The sequence below is a fragment of the Staurois parvus genome, unplaced genomic scaffold (genome assembly GCF_062004578.1).
Source record: "Staurois parvus isolate SC_StPar_1 unplaced genomic scaffold, SC_StPar_1.0 ptg000136l, whole genome shotgun sequence".
Classification (NCBI taxonomy): Eukaryota; Metazoa; Chordata; class Amphibia; order Anura; family Ranidae; genus Staurois; species Staurois parvus.
Genome location: NW_028317932.1, coordinates 5,624,278 through 5,641,010, shown reverse-complemented (window position 1 = coordinate 5,641,010; position 16,733 = coordinate 5,624,278). Strand labels below are relative to the sequence as shown.

The window sequence follows — 16,733 nt, the reverse complement described above, 5'->3', positions numbered from 1 at the left end:
AAAAGATATCTAGAACAAGGTTTGCCAGGGTTAGTGTTAGGGTCAAGGTCAGGGTCAATGGTCACAATAAGTATATTTTGGGTACAATTTAAAACAAAAAAACCCCACATTTTTTAAAATTAGTATCAGTGTCAGCTAGTATCGGTGTCAGTGTGTTTTAGGTAGGATTTAAAAACTGCAAAACGTGCACTGTTGTGTTTGGGCTGTACCACGGGTACAAACTAACAAACACATACAGTCATGGCCGAAATTGTTGGCACCCTTGATATTTTTCCTGAAAATCAAGTATTTCACACAAAAAAGGTATTGCATTAACACATGTTTTGCTATACACATGTTTATTCCCTTTGTATGTATTGGAACAAATATAAAACAGAGGCAGAAAAGCAAATATGACATAATGTCACACAAAACCCCAAAAATGGGCTGGACAAAAGTATTGGCACCCTTAACTTAATATTTGGTTGCACACCCTTTGGAAAACATAACTGAAATCAGTCGCTTCCTATAACCATCAATAAGCTTCTGACACCTCTCACCCGGAATTTTGGACCACTCTTCCTTTGCAAACAGCTCCAGGTCTCTCTTATTGGAAGGACACCTTTTCCCAACAGCAATTTTAAGATCTCTCCACAGGTGTTCAATGGGATTTAGATCTGGGCTCATTGCTGGCCACTTCAGAACTCTCCAGCGCTTCTTTGCCATCCATTTCTGAGTGCTTTTTGACGTATGTTTGGGGTCATTGTCCTGCTGGAAGACCCAGGATCTTGGACGCAAACCCAGCTTTCTGACACTGGGCCCTACAGTGCGACCCAAAATCCTTTGGTAATCCTCAGATTTCATGATGCCTTGCACACAGTCAAGGCACCCAGTGCCAGAGGCAGCAAAACAACCCCAAAACATCATTGAACCTCCACCATATTTTACCGTAGGTACTGTGTTTTGTTCTTTGTAGGCCTCATTCCGTTTTCGGTAAACAGTAGAATGATGTGCTTTACCGAAAAGCTCTATCTTGGTCTCATCTGTCCACAAGACGTTTTCCCAGAAGGCTTTTGGCTTACTCAAGTACATTTTGGCAAACTGTAGTCTTGCTTTTTTATGTCTCTGTGTCAGCAGTGGGGTCCTCCTGGGTCTCCTGCCATAGCGTTTCATTTCATTTAAATGTCGACGGATAGTTCGCGCTGACACTGATGCTCCCTGAGCCTGCAGGACAGCTTGAATGTCTTTGGAACATGTTTGGGGCTGCTTATCCACCATCCGGACTATTCTGCGTTGCAATCTTTCATCAATTTTCCTCATCCGTCCACGACCAGGGAGATTAGCTACAGTGCCATGGGTTGCAAACTTCTTGATAATGTTGCGCACTGTGGACAAAGGCAAATCTAGTTCTCTGGAGATGGACTTGTAACCTTGAGATTGTTGATATTTTGCCACAATTTTGGTTCTCAGGTCCTCAGACAGTTCTCGTCTCCTCTTTCTGTTGTCCATGCTTAGTGTGGCACAGACAGACACACAATGCAAAGGTTAAGTGAACGTCTCTCCTTTTTATCTGCTTTCAGGTGTGATTTCTATATTGCCCACACCTGTTACTTGCCCCAGGTGAGTTTACAGGAGCATCACATGCTTGTAACATTCTTATTTATCCGCAGTTGTGAAAGGGTGCCAATACTTTTGTCCAGCCCATTTTTGGAGGTTTGTGTGACATTATGTCGAATTTGCTTTCTTTCCTCCCTTTTTTTGTTTTGTCCCAATACACACAAAGGGAATAAACATGTGTATAGCAAAACATGTGTTAATGCAATACGTTTCGTGAGAAATACATGATTTCCTGGAGAAATATCAAGGGTGCCAACAATTTCGGCCATGACTGTATGTGGTATCGCTGCAATCGTCAAAGCAGGAGAATACATTATAATAAATTATAGTAATGGCAAGAAATATACAGTTAAAGTTTAAAAAAAAAGTAGATTTTATTACTATTTTGGGCCTATATTCCTTTGATAATAAAAAACAAAATCAGGAGATATCCATTACCATTTACCACCAAAACAAATTCCAATTTGTCCTGAAAAAAACCCAAGGTATAATCCACCTGGATACACAAAGTAGTTGCAATAATATGTACTATTTTACTAACACGTCAAAGTTGCAAAATTGTGCTTAGGCATTAACGTTTATTTTAACCTAAGTCACTAACCGGGAAGAAAAACAAACACCTGAAACACCAGTAAAAAAGTTAGTTGTTTAGCACTCACCTTGCTTGTCTCTTGACTGTCCGGGTCAAATGGCACCTGCTTGACAGCCAGCTCCCTCCCCCTGTCCACATCGTAGCAAAGGTAGACTTCCCCAAATGCTCCTCTCCCAAGCAGCTTACCCAGCCTCCAGTTCTCTGGGGCCTGTGGGGCTGTAACACAATGCTCTTTATTACTTCATGTTTGACTTTATTACATTTATTAGCAAACAGAAATGATGGTGTTATTATCATTTTACTTTATTTTACAAGCCCACATGAAGTCTCACACTGTTTGTCTCTAAATACTTATGTTATATTTTTAAATTAATTCTAAATACCTCAAAATACCCTTTACTCTTATCGGAAATACACTTCCTATGTTTCCACTCCAGTGCTTTATGCTGGAAGAGCTGAGGAACAGCAAAACCACTTATCACAATTGTCCTCATATAGACATGCATTGCAGAGGAAGAGAGGAAGCGTGTCAGACCAGGTGTATTAGTAGCCCATTAGGTGTGAACTGATAGCTTGCAACAGTCCAATGCATCTAACTTTTTTGTCTGCTTGGGTCAAATATGGGTGTCTGAATTCCAAGAGCTTTGTTTTTTTATACTGTATATGCACTGGATACTTACATTTGTTGCAGTGATCAACAGATGAGGAATGAAGAAATGGTAAGTTTTTCTCTGAGCTGCTCCACCTTGTCTTTCTGGGCTCATCAAACTGCAGAGTGCTATCTCCATTAACACTTCTCGTTCTGCTGCTAGGACCCAGCTGGAACAAATTTTCTGGGGGTATGTAACTTCTAGGAAATGTCCGGCGACCTACATAGAACAGTGATAAAAGACCAATAGTCTGTTGTATGAAGAATAATTGTAAAAAGTGATATAACAAGAAAAGTATAGGGTACTACAATGCTATCCACACCATTTACAATTGTCATCACCATCACCTCAAGTAAGTGTGCAGCTACACATTTGTGGTGTGCCCTCCAGGCAGGGCTGCTGTCAGAAACCATGGGGCCCCTAACAGCCAACCTGACAGCCACCACGAACCCCCCCCCCCCACAGTTTTCTATGCTTCAGTTATGAACACAGTGAGTGATCAGTACCAATCACTTATTGTGCTCATTCAGGAAAGGAAGGGGCTGGTAAACGTGAATTATTTACTGGACTATTCCCCCACTTTCCATCCTGAAGGATCCTATTTGTGTGCTTGTAGCTGCCAGTGGGAAGGAGAGGAGGGAAGCTGGCAGCACTGTGGGGGTGAGATTCACAGGAGGGCCTTGGCAGCAGGGGGAAACATATGATGCACAAGGAGGGTGATGGGTGCAGCGGGGAAGGGGGAAATTACCGGAACCAGTCCTGTGTATGACTATCTCTGCAGCAGCTGAAAGCCAGCAGAAGGCAGAGGAGAAGAAGCTAGCTTTCAGCTGCTGCAGAGTGCCATACAGGGGATTGGTTCCAGTAATTACCCCCCCCATGCCAATCACCCTCCCTGCCTACATCAGATTCACCCAGCTGCCTGGGCCCCATAAAGGAGGACTGGTGGTACCCCCTCATCCACAGCCGTGCCTCCAGGGCTAGTCACATATACAGTTTGGGTGGAGCGTATTAATCAGAGGACGGCACAGTAAATTTCCTGTGACTGGAAGAGGTGGAGCCTAGAGGAAAGGGCACTTCCCCTAAGGGGACAATAGGTGCAAGGTTGATGGGGGATGTGCAGGAGTGGTTATGTAGGTTGGGAGTTTTAAATGCTGAAGGTAATGGGGTAGTCATGTTAGTTGTAGGTTTAGGGAGTGTTACGTTGGCAGCAGTAAATTCTGGCTGTAACTCAGATGAACATTCAGTTTTGCATTGAGAAGCATGTTCTGCAAACGCAACCACAGACCTTAATGACTAAACTTTTAAGAATAAGTGCACCTTTGTAAAAATTAGTGACCGTTATGTTGATAACCATATGTAGTTGATACAAAGAAGTTTCCAGTTCTAACATTGTAATGTCTATAATGCAGAAGTACACTGAAGACACCAAAGTCTGGCAAATGAACAGCTAACCATACATTATTCCTGAGGAGGGAGGCAGAGAAAAGCCTGATATTCTGGAATTTAGTACAGAAGATAACAGGTGTTAAATGTGCACTCATTCTGTAAAGGATAAGCTCTCCTTTTTAGAAAAAATAATAGATCCCCCGCCCGCTGTTACACTGAGGGCGGGAACTTAGCCTTTAAGGTCTGTAGTACATAATAGTAATAATAAAGCATAAGAATAATGCTGAATAAAAAAATGTTCCGGTATAAAATGTGTAAATATGATGTACATTGTTTGAACAGACATTCATTATTACAGATGGTTTTCTTTTTGGTGGCTACTTTGATCCACTTACCATCGCTGTAATCCTTCCGACTTTGGGAAAAGTGATACTGACGGGGAAAAGTGCCTCCTTTACCAAACCTCTCATACAAGGGAATTTCAAAATCTAAAAACAGTAACAATGATTAGAACACTGAATATAAGAAAACAACACAAATATCATGGGCTTCAAGGATGACTATATCTGATTTACAATAAGAAAGAACAAATAACATGTAATTGACATCTTAGAAAGGTTTTATAACTGAGTACAAACCATTCTGAATGATGTAGCCAATGTACCTATTGCTTATAGCATGGCAATTGGTGTTTGGGAAGTTAAAGCGGAACTAAACTCTCCTCTCAGCCAGCCCCCTTCTTCCTCCTAACTGCCTGTGATTAATAGCAGTGGGAGCCATTGTCTCTGAACCAATGAGTAGGGAGATAGCTGAGAGAGACACTGCTCTCATACACAGCGCTGGATCAAAATTGGGATCAGGTAAGCATAAGGGTGCTAAGGGGGGTAGTGTTAGAGCTGCACTCAGAAAGGTAATTCACCTTAATGCAGAGAATGCATTAAGGTAAAACATCTTCAGCCTGTACAACCACATTAGGACTGCCTGTATGGTGTCTGTGCAGGTGCCCCACAGACATGAAATTATTCTCTGATCTGGCTAAAATGGCCAGATCAGGAAACAGTCATTTCGTGCCTAATGGGGTAATTTAGTATGAGTATAAACTAGCTTTGTTTTATTCAAAATACTGCTAAATAAATCAATGAACAACACTGGCAGAAAATAATGATAATTCATTAATGTGATTTTTGTTATGAACTTTGAGCACTAGAACTTCAGAAGAATACTCTTGATACTCACAGTGCATCCAGCAAGTATTCAGGGCACTTAGCTTTTGCCACATTTTGTTATGTTACAGCCTTATTCCAAAATGGATTAAATTAATTTTTTCCCTCAATATTTTACAAACAATACCGCATAATGACAACGTGAAAGAAGTTCGTTTTGAAATCTTTGCAAATTATTAAAAATAAAAAAAACACATATTCACAATACACAAGTATTCACAGAATTGATCAATACTTTGTTAAAGCACCTTTAGCACCAATTACAGCCTCAAGTCATTTTGAGCATGATGCTACAGGTTTGGCACACCTATTTTTGGGCAATTTCTCCCATTCTTCTTTGCAGTACCTCTCAAGCTCTATCAGGTTGGATTGGGAGCGTCGGTGCACAGCCATTTGCAGATCTCTCCAGAGATGTTCAATCGGGTTGAAGTCTGGGCTCTGGCTGGGCCACTCCAGGCCACTCACAGAGTTGGCCTGTAGGCACTCCTTTGTTATGTGGGCTGTGTGCTTAGGGTTATTGTCCTGTTGAAAGATGAACCGTTGCCCCAGTCTAAGGTCCAGAGCTCTCTGGAACAGGTTTTTATCAAGGATGTCTCTGTACATTGCTGCTTTCATCTTTCCTTCAATCCTGACTAGTCTCCAAGTTCCTGTTGCTGAAAAGTATCCCCGCCTTCACTTTAGGGATGGTATTGGCCAGGTGGTGAGCGGTGCCTGGTTTCCTCCAGACATCTTGCTTGGCATTTAGGCCAAAGAGTTCAATCTTTGTTTCATCAGACCAGAGAGTTTTGTTTCTCATGGTCTGAGAGTCCCCCAGGTGCCTTTTGGCAAACTCCAGGCGGGCTGCAGTTTGCCTTTTACTGAGGAGTGGCTTCGTTCTGGCCACTCTAAAATACAGGTCTGATTGGTGGAGTGCTGCAGAGATGGTTCTTCTGGAAGGTTCTCCTCTCTCCACAGAGAAGCTCCACGCTGGAGCTCTTTCAGAGTGACCATCAGGTGCTTGGTTACCTCCCTGACTAAGGCCCTTCTCCCTCAATCGCTCATTTTGGCTGGGCAGCCTGCTCTAGGAAGATTCCTGGTGGTTCCAAACTTCTTCCATTTACGGATGATGGAGCCCACTGTGCTCATTGGGACCTTCAATGCTGCAGAAATTTTCTGTACCCTTCCCCAGGTTTGTACCTTGATACAATCCTGTCTCGGAGGTCTATGAACAATTTATTGGACTTCATGGCTTGGTTTGTGCTCTGACATGCACTGTTAACTGTGGGACCTTATATAGACTGGTTTATGCCTTTCCTAATCATGTCCAATCAACTGAATTTCCCACAGGTGGACTCCAATCAAGTTGTGGAAACATCTCATGGATGATCAGCGGGAACAGGATGCACCAGAGCTCAATTTTGAGTGTCATGTCAAAGGTTGTAAATACTTATGTACATGAGTTTTTTTTTATTTTTTATTTTTAATAAATTGCAAAGATTTCAAAACGAACTTCTTTCACATTGTCATTATGGGGTATTGTTTGTAGAATGTTGAGCAAAATATGATTTTAATCCATTTTGGAATAAGGCTGTAACATAACAAAATGTGGCAAAAGTTAAGCGCTGTGAATACTTTCTGGATGCACTGTAGTTGTGTTGCCCAATCTACTATGATTTTTGAAAGAAATGCTCTTTTTGTTAACCTGTTGGCTTCCAATGTGCTGTTTAGCGAGATTTCGATGCTGGGCCTTTGTTAAAATCAAGGCAATATCTGTGTTCTGCAACAACCAACCAGATTCCGCCTGCCATTCTTCAAGTCCAGGTCGGACTTTTTAAGCAGCAATCTGACTGGATGATACAAATAACACAAGCTCTTTCTCTCCTCCACTTCTATATGAGGGCCATGTTGTTTCTACATTCAACATGAAACACTCAACTCAACAGATTTCTCGTTATCCCCAAACTTGTAGGCCCTTTCTCTCCCTATCTCTTGTTTTTTAGCAACATGAAAACACAGCCAGCACAAAGTTGACACTTGACCCCGCACCCCATGGACACAAAGAGTAAGAAGGAGAGTGACACAGAGGTTATAATACTTTTTTTAAGTTTCATGAACTTTATTACCTAAACATTCAAAGCTGTCTTTCAGCTGACCTTTTCTTCTTGGAACTGGCGTAGAAAAAGCTGGGCTGTGGGCCAAAACAAGAACCATTATGTTACGTGGGGATTCCCCAGAAATAAAATAACCACAAGACGGAGAAAGAAAACATTCCGCTAACAAGCTCTGCCTGGGCCTCAGAGACCTGACAGAAACTGTGTACTCCGGGTGCCGAGGAAACAAGACACATCTGGAGAGGTGGATACTAAATGGAGGCTTCTCTTGTTCTGTACTGTATATATATATATATATATATATATATATACACACACACACACACAAACAAATACACAGAGACCTTTACATAATACACAACACATAACTACTGATAAATGAGCAAAGGAAGACAAACATATAGCTTATCATATCCATTTAAACTGTTATTCTCACAGTGTTGCTGTACGTATTAAAGCTGAACTCCAGACAAACAGTTAAGCACCCAGATAAAATGAGGTGTTGTTTTACCTGCCAACTGATTTGTATTTATGTGCATCCGGTTTTCAGATTTACACAGGGCTGTGCTCTATCTGGAAGAACAGAGTACCAGAACCTTCTGCAATCAAGCAATACCTTCAGGTCTTGCCCCTCCCCCAGCCTGTGGCTGGACGGTGAAAAGAGCAGCAGTGCTTCTCTGGAAGCTCTGGAGCAACTGCAATTGCAAAGTGCACAGTCTATTTGCCGTCAGTAAATCCTCTCCTATGTGTGTATGGCCAGCTTTAAACTATAAAAGAGGCAACCATCAGAACATTACATTTGTTAGAGTACAGCCCATATGTTTACCAGGGACCCAAAACAACATACTTTAAATGTGAGATTACCAGGGCTTTTTTTCCTCAGAGAATAGGTGCAGGAACTCCCCCCCTTACAAGTCACCCTGTGTTTCCACCCCCTACCCACCTCCAAGCACTGTTCCTTGGCGTCACCGCTTACCCACCTCCCAGAACCAAGTATCATTTTGTGGTGGTAACTAATTTTTATGGAATGTGTTAATGATAACAAGGAAAGTAGTAAAATAGATCCCCTGTAGACCCCCCAGCAACAATAGACCCCCTACCAAGATAGATTATCTCCAGCAATAATAGATTCCTCAGCAGCCAGCAACAACAGGCCCCCCAGCAACAAGGACCCCCCAGTGACAGTAGACTCCCATTAGCCAGCATTAATAGTCCCTCCAGCAGCCAGCAACAATAGACCCCTCCTTCAAGAGTAGATCCCTCCCAGCAATGATTGACCCTCAACAACAAAAGACCCACCTCCAGAAAAAATAGATCCCCCACCAGCAATAATAGACCCCCTGCAACAATAGATCTAGTGTAGATCCCTCAGCAGTCAACATCAATAGACCCTCCAGCACACCCAGGAACCCCTTGCCATTACATACATTCAGTGTTGGAGGTGCCGGAATTGCGTTCCCTGCGCTCCAACTGAAAAAAAGCCCTGGAGATTACCAACAGTGAATGAATAGCCTGTGTTCTTATTCTCATGTCTACTGATTAACAGAATGGTCTACTGCTACGCATTTTGTAATGGTTGCCTTAAGTGACATAGCTGTATATATCCAGAGTGTTCTGTCTGTCTACATGTAACTCTGTGTGTGTTGCCAGTCTCTGTCACTCATAATCTCAGTTATGTGAGGAATGTTTACCCAGGAGACATGCAGCAATGAGGAACATTTTTCCCAGCTTCCTCATCCCACACACTGGACTATCATCTGAGGAACATACCTCCAGCTGATCTACAGCTCATCACATGTCCATTTTCCCTGAAATCACCTGACATAGACAACAGCCTGCAGTGCTGACCACATGTTCCAAAAATATACAGTCAGGTCCATAAATATTGGGACATCGACACAATTCTAACATTTTTGGCTCTATACACCACCACAATAGATTTGAAATGAAACGAACAAGATGTAATTTAACTGCAGACGGTCAGCTTTAATTTGAGGGTATTTACATCCAAATCAGGTGAACGGTGTAGGAATTACAACAGTTTCCATATGTGCCTCCCACTTTTTAAGGAACCAAAAGTAATGGGACAATTGGCTTCTTAGCTGTTCCATGGCCAGGTGTGTGTTATTCCCTCATTATCCCAATTACAATGAGCAGATAAAAGGTCCAGAGTTCATTTCAAGTGTGCTATTTGCATTTGGAATCTGTTGCTGTCAACTCTCAAGATGAGATCCAAAGTGCTGTCACCGTCAGTGAAGCAAGCCATCATTAGGCTGAAAAAACAAAACAAACCCATCAGAGAGATAGCAAAAACATTAGGCGTGGCCAAAACAACTGTTTGGAACATTCTTAAAAAGAAGGAATGCACCGGTGAGCTCAGCAACACCAAAAGACCCGGAAGACCACAGAAACAACTGTGGTGGATGACCGAAGAATTCTTTCCCTGGTGAAGAAAACACCCTTCACAACAGTTGGCCAGATCAGGAACACTCTCCAGGAGGTAGGTGTATGTGTGTCAAAGCCAACAATCTAGAGAAGACTTCACCAGAGTGAATACAGAGGGTTCACCACAAGATGTAAACCATTGGTGAGCTTCAAAAACAGGAAGGCCAGATTAGAGTTTGCCAAACGACATCTAAAAAACTCTTCACAGTTCTGGAACAACATCCTATGGACAGATGAGACCAAGATCAACTTGTACCAGAGTGATGAGAAGAGAAGAGTATGGAGAAGGAAAGGAACTGCTCATGATCCTAAGCATACCACCTCATCAGTGAAGCATGGTGGTGGTAGTGTCATGGCGTGGGCATGTATGGCTGCCAATGGAACTGGTTCTCTTGTATTTATTGATGATGTGACTGCTGACAAAAGCAGCAGGATGAATTCTGAAGTGTCCCGGGCAATATTATCTGCTCATATTCAGCCAAATGCTTTAGAACTCATTGGACACCGCTTCACAGTGCAGATGGACAATGACCCAAAGCATACTGCAAAAGCAACCAAAGAGTTTTTTAAGGGAAAGAAGTGGAATGTTATGCAATGGCCAAGTCAATCACCTGACCTGAATCCGATTGAGCATGCATTTCACTTGCTGAAGACAAAACTGAAGGGAAAATGCCCCAAGAACAAGCAGGAACTGAAGACAGTTGCAGTAGAGGCCTGGCAGAGCATCACCAGGGATGAAACCCAGCGTCTGGTGATGTCTATGCGTTCCAGACTTCAGGCTGTAATTGACTGCAAAGGATTTGCAACCAAGTATTAAAAAGTGAAAGTTTGATTTATGATTATTATTCTGTCCCATTACTTTTGGTCCCTTAAGAAGTGGGAGGCACATATGCAAAGTGTTGTAATTCCAACACTGTTCACCTGATTTGGATGTAAATACCCTCAAATTAAAGCTGACAGTCTGCAGTTAAAGCACATCTTGTTTGTTTCATTTCAAATCCATTGTGGTGGTGTATAGAGCCAAAAATGTTAGAATTGTGTCGATGTCCCAATATTTATGGACCTGACTGTATTTTAGGGAAAAAAAATGGCCTTTGATAAGATGAATGTCAGGACATTGTATTCTAACAATGGGACCTGCCGCATACACTGATCAGTGGCTGCAGCTGATTGGCTGCCGCTGCTAATCGATGGAAAATTTTCCAACATGTTCCTTTGATAGAAATCGATTAAAGAATCAACTTCGGTTGAACAGGGGAGCCCACAGACCCTGCTGTACTAGCCAAATGTTGATCAATGTATGACCACCTTCATTTTACAATACACCAATTGCAATAACCACCTCAGCTCACACTGTACACCCCTATGGATCAGAGCATTATATACATTTAATTGATTCCATGATAACTTTGTCATTACTTAAAATAAGAAAGTAATACATGTATATTGTTTTTTCTTTTGCTTTCAGTACAAATGAGGCTTTCTATTGGAAATACTACCTTGAAAAAATGTTTTATTTCCTATGCCCTCTACAGATAAAGATGTAACAAAGAAAAAAAATTCATTTTTGGATTGACCAGTTTTAATTTTAAAAGGGGTCTATTTAAAAAAATTGCTTTCCAAATGTCTCATTATTTTCACAAAAGTCACAAATAATATCTGTAATGTTTGTAAAGTTTTTGAAATGTCAGTTTCCATTTGTTGCCTTTTCAAGGGCAAATGTAACATTCCCATAACATCCTAAGAGAAAAAAAACCTTAAAAGAAGTATGGGATTTTTTTTCAATTATACTTACCTAGGTGGATACAGCATCGATCCAATGCTGCATCTGTCCTCCTGAAGGTTCTAAAGGGTGAGAACTGAACGATCAGACACCGCTGATCGCTCAGTTCTCCCTGCCAATCTGAGCAGAGCCGGGACTGTCAGTCTCTGGCTCTCTGCCCCCCAGCACTAACTGGAGTGTTGGGCTGTGGACGGGGTGAGAGCAGCTGGCTCAGGCTCTCAGCAGTTTGCTGAGAGACTGAGCCAGGTGTCAGTCCAGGCTCCTGGATGGATCCGAAGCATATAGTCAGGATTTTTCCGCAGCATGGACCGTCTGAGTGACGTCATCTGACATTAGCATGCAGTTGGCAGAAAATGGGTCACTGGAGTGCAGAACACACTGCACTCTTGTGATCCACAGATGTACAATCAGACGAGCTTCGGCTGTACTTCTCTTTTAAGAAAATTTGACTAGGAGAGTTACAGAAATATTGACCAATAAAGAAAATACCCGAACACTATAAGTATCAATATTCCACCAGAAGAGGAAATAATATGGGGGAGACCTCTGCGCAGTGTACAATGTGTACGGAGAGTCCTGTGCTTACCACTGACTGTAATGAATCAGCTACTGCAGTGAACTGCTATACAGATGTGATGCCATGGTACAAAGATGGAATTCCTCTTTTTCATTTAGGTGATCTGTTGCTCATCTGTGAAGGGTTTCAGTACCGAAAACTTGTCAAACAAGCAATACTTTAAAATCCAAGATCACCTTTCTCAAATGTGTTTTGATCTTTAATGAGAAAATCACTATAATTTGTTCTTCTAATTATTATTATAAATAATAATAATAGTGATGTATTATTATTATTGTTATTATTACTTTTCCCTTTCTAGGTTCAGCCCACTTTTTCACAACTTACTAACTGCACCTAGTAGTCAAACACCACAATGCAACCCACTGAGGCTTAAGGAAGGATGCAGGGAAGCTTTAAGAGCTTTTAATATGCTAATACTAAAGCTAAGGAGATCAAAGTCTAACACAATTTTCAGCTTGCATTCGTACCTGTCCAGTGATTGGTCCAGTGAATGACAGCTACTGGAGAGAGAGCCATTTGGACTAATAAAGGAATCCAGCACCTGTGGAAGGTAATACAAAATATTGAAATAAAAGATTTTTCTCATTCATTCCTGCATGGATGGAGGAATCTTCCCTGTTGGCTATTGTACTCTGACAACCAGCACTGTGCACTCTAGCTTTCTTCACTGGGAACAAACATAATGATAAGTATTTTACAAACAGATGAGAATTTTACAATACGAGTATTTTACAAGCAGATTTGTAGATTCTCCCTCTAGGGACCTATCTGTATATTACACTACACAATTAGCAGTCTTATTGAGGGACTGCTAAGATAGATGCTAAAGCCAGCCATAGATGGTTTGAACCTTGGCCGAGCAGCAGGAACCTGCTGAGATTCAAACCATGTACGGGCACACAGAATTTACTCAATTAACTTGGGTACAACCAGCCTGCAGGATTTGTACATGCGATTAAAGCTAGCGGCTGTTATAGCCGCTAGCAATGATCACTGTCTTCTCCTGGCAGGGACGGCTTACCCCTCCCCCTGCGGGAGGGATTCCCCTGTCAACACTGGCTGTGTTGATGGGGGGAAATTAGCAAATTTATTTCCTGCAACTACGGGTTTGCACCTTCTATGGTCTGCCTAAGTCACCTAGGTACTGGATTACTGTAAATACTCCTCAGCTGCCTGACAAGCTTGAAGTGGGAGATAACCGCACTACAAAGCAAAGCCTGCACATGTAATGACCTCAAAAGGTTGCTCCATTGTACATATATATTATTATATGAAAGATTAATCATTACGAGGATAATGTTTGTTTAAAAACAAAAATCCCATATTTTTCCTTAAAGCAGGCCATACATGGTTCAATTTCCGAAAGATTCTTTGTCCGGAAATCAAAGTGTCGTTCGTTCTGTAATCCGATGGTGCCACCAATGATTGCTAAAATCGGTTGTTTTTCACGAATTTTCCAGCATGCCCGATAAACTAAATGGGGAGGAACCACAAAAATCGTACGATGCCATTGCCCCACTAACAGACCGATAATCAGCCAATTATTCTTAGGTCCGATTTTCGGACGAAAATCATTTGGATTCGAACCACGTATGGCCTGCATAAGGCTTATGTAGAGAAAAACCCCTTTGTGTCGATATGTCCTTTTCAGCTGTCTTTACAATTCTGTCACAATGGAGCTGATACCTCAGGAATGAATTCTCCCTCACTGTTGATACTGGTGATGGATTTCTGACGGGCAATTTGCTGCTGTTCATCAGGAACACTTCCAGGTGGGGGAGAACTCCGGCCAGTGTGTAGAGATCCTGTGGAAAGAAAAGAATAGTAATTGGAATTATTATGTGACTAACCACCATGAATAAAAAGCTAAAACCATTCTGTAAACTCTAAATGATATTGACTATTTACCCACTGTGCTAATGGTGTACATTTTAGAACAACTTTTAACTTAGAACATTGGTGCAAGTGCTTGCTTACTATTGGACAGTAATAGAGGTGATTTCGCATCAACATATAAAACTCTATGTAATGGCATTGCTCGGTTGGCATTTTTCCCTTTGTTAATCCCCCAATGTGAAAAAAATCCACAATTATACCTCTTGTAACAAAAATAAAAAAACTTTTACTGCTGTACATTTTTGTATTATGTCCAGCTGTGACTGGCAGAATCATTTTGTATCCGTCACTCAGAAGGGTTTCCATGTGTAGATACTTAAAACGTGCACTTGGCAGGTACAGCTGCCAGGATATCACAATGGTGTGTGCTGACCCTGTTCAGAGTTCTTGCTGAGCTAGCAGTGAGTGATGACACCTGTTTGTGCAGTCTTCACCTCTTCTTTCCTCTACCTATATCATATGATCAATCAATTTTCACAAACAAGAAGACGGAGATGACCCTTAGACAAATAGAAAGCACCCTTTTACAATTTATGGTCCATGATATCCCCATCTCCATCAAATCTTATAGGATAAGTGTCACCCCCATTTACTGAATGGAAACAGGCCAGTTGTCCTTTGATAACTGATTGGAAAAGGGAGATGAATGCACTAATGGAGGTGGAAGGCTGGGTACAGACGGTTAAAAATCAACAGGATAAATTCAGGGATGCGTGGATGCTGAGATAATTGACCCTTATTTTATCATACAGCAGCCTTGCTTGGTAAACTCACCTGGCTTGGCATTTCTGATACCTTTATGAACCTGCCTCTCTGAACTTACATCCTTAGGTTTTATTTCACTGATTGATTTGTTAGTTTTCCTTACATGTTCATAGGATTATGTATAGTACTGTGCATGACATACTTTGAATTTCTCTGTGCATTGGTTGTCCAAATGATCCTTGCTCAATTTTGATTAATTTCCTGGACCCTTATACTGCTTTTTTGAAGAATTTTTAGATATAGAGAGGGGTAAAATAAATATAGAACACATCACCATTTTTCTAGATAAATATATTTCTAAAGATGCTATTGACAGGAAATCGTCACATGTCAGTAACCACCCATGCAAACCATACATACAAAGAAACCAAAACAAATAAGTTCATAAATTTATGTTTAATAATATGTATGTGTAATAAAATGGAATGACACAGGGAAAAAGTATTGAACACATGAAGAAAGGGAGGTGCAAAAAGGCATGGAAAACCAAGACACCAGCTGCAATCAGTGATTAGAAAGTAATCCTCCCCCTTGTCAGTACTAATATCATCTGGTTCAGTCTCAACTGATGGCCTATAAAAAGGTGTCTCATTACAAAGGTGTCACAAAAGAAACATCTCATGATGGGTAAAAGCAAAGAGCTCTCTAAAGACCTTCGCAACCCTACTGTTGCAAAACATATTGATGGCATTTGCTACAGAAAGATTCTAAACATCTGAATGGCTGAAAAATCATGGTGTGGGGATGTTTTTCAGCATACGGTACTGGCAAACTTCAATTCATTGAAGGAAGGATGAATGGAAAAATGTAACAAGACATTCTTGATAAACATCTGCTGCCATCTACCAGGATAATGAAGATGAAATGAGTATGGACATTTCAGGAGGCAATGATACGAAACACAAGCCAAGGAAACTCAAATGGTTTCAAAGGAAGAATACAAAGCTGCTAGAATGGCCCAGCCAATCACCTGACTTGAATTTAATAGAAAATCTATGAAAAGAGCTAAAGATCAGAGTTCACAGAAGAGGCCTATGGATCCTTCAAGATTTGAAGACTGTTTGTGTGGAAGATTGAGACAAAAATCACACCTGAGCAATGCATGCGATTAGTTTCTCCATACAGGAGGTGTCTTGAAGCTGTCATTATCAACAAAGGATTTTGTACACAGTATTAAATACATTTCAGTTAGCGTGTTCAATACTTTCTCTGTCTCATTCCATTTTATTACACATAACTTAATTTCTGAACTTATTTGTTTTGGTTTCTTTGTATGTATGGATTATATGGGTTGTTAACAACATGTGGTGAAACCTTTACGTCAATAGCACCTTTAGAAATACATTTACTGAGAAAAATGTTGATGTGTTAATACTTATTTTATCTGCTGTATATGTTGGGTCAAGGCTTCTCTGGCTGTCCACCTACACCTGGACTTTATGCACTCTTGTACATTGTGGAATGTTGTACAATACCTGTTCATTGTAATTATGTTATTCATTTTCTTATTCCTTTTTCTTTTGTATTGCTCAAAATCTTAATAAACTCTGGTTATGAAAAAAAAAACCAAAAAACAATAACATGGAGATGCCGTATTGCACATTCAGTTAGGTCCATATATATTTGGACACAGACACAATTTTTGGGTTTTTTTCAGGCATTTACCAAAACATATTCAAGCTATAGTTATATAATGGATATGGACTGAAAGTGCGCACTCTCAGGTT

General features: G+C 41.0%; 1 protein-coding gene across 1 annotated transcript in view; it reads right to left on the bottom strand.

The window, feature by feature from the left end:
• The window catches only part of LOC149465923 (mitogen-activated protein kinase kinase kinase 3-like), a 223,622-nt gene that overhangs the window by 12,892 nt on the left and 193,997 nt on the right, over positions 1 to 16,733 (bottom strand). Inside the window, exons 8-13 of the mRNA XM_089673146.1 lie at positions 14,032 to 14,150; positions 12,813 to 12,886; positions 7,550 to 7,614; positions 4,620 to 4,712; positions 2,869 to 3,057; positions 2,256 to 2,404 (exon numbers count right to left, since the gene is read on the bottom strand). Coding sequence (XP_089529272.1) covers positions 2,256 to 2,404; positions 2,869 to 3,057; positions 4,620 to 4,712; positions 7,550 to 7,614; positions 12,813 to 12,886; positions 14,032 to 14,150 — 689 coding nt within the window. The remainder of the gene's footprint in view (positions 1 to 2,255; positions 2,405 to 2,868; positions 3,058 to 4,619; positions 4,713 to 7,549; positions 7,615 to 12,812; positions 12,887 to 14,031; positions 14,151 to 16,733) is intronic.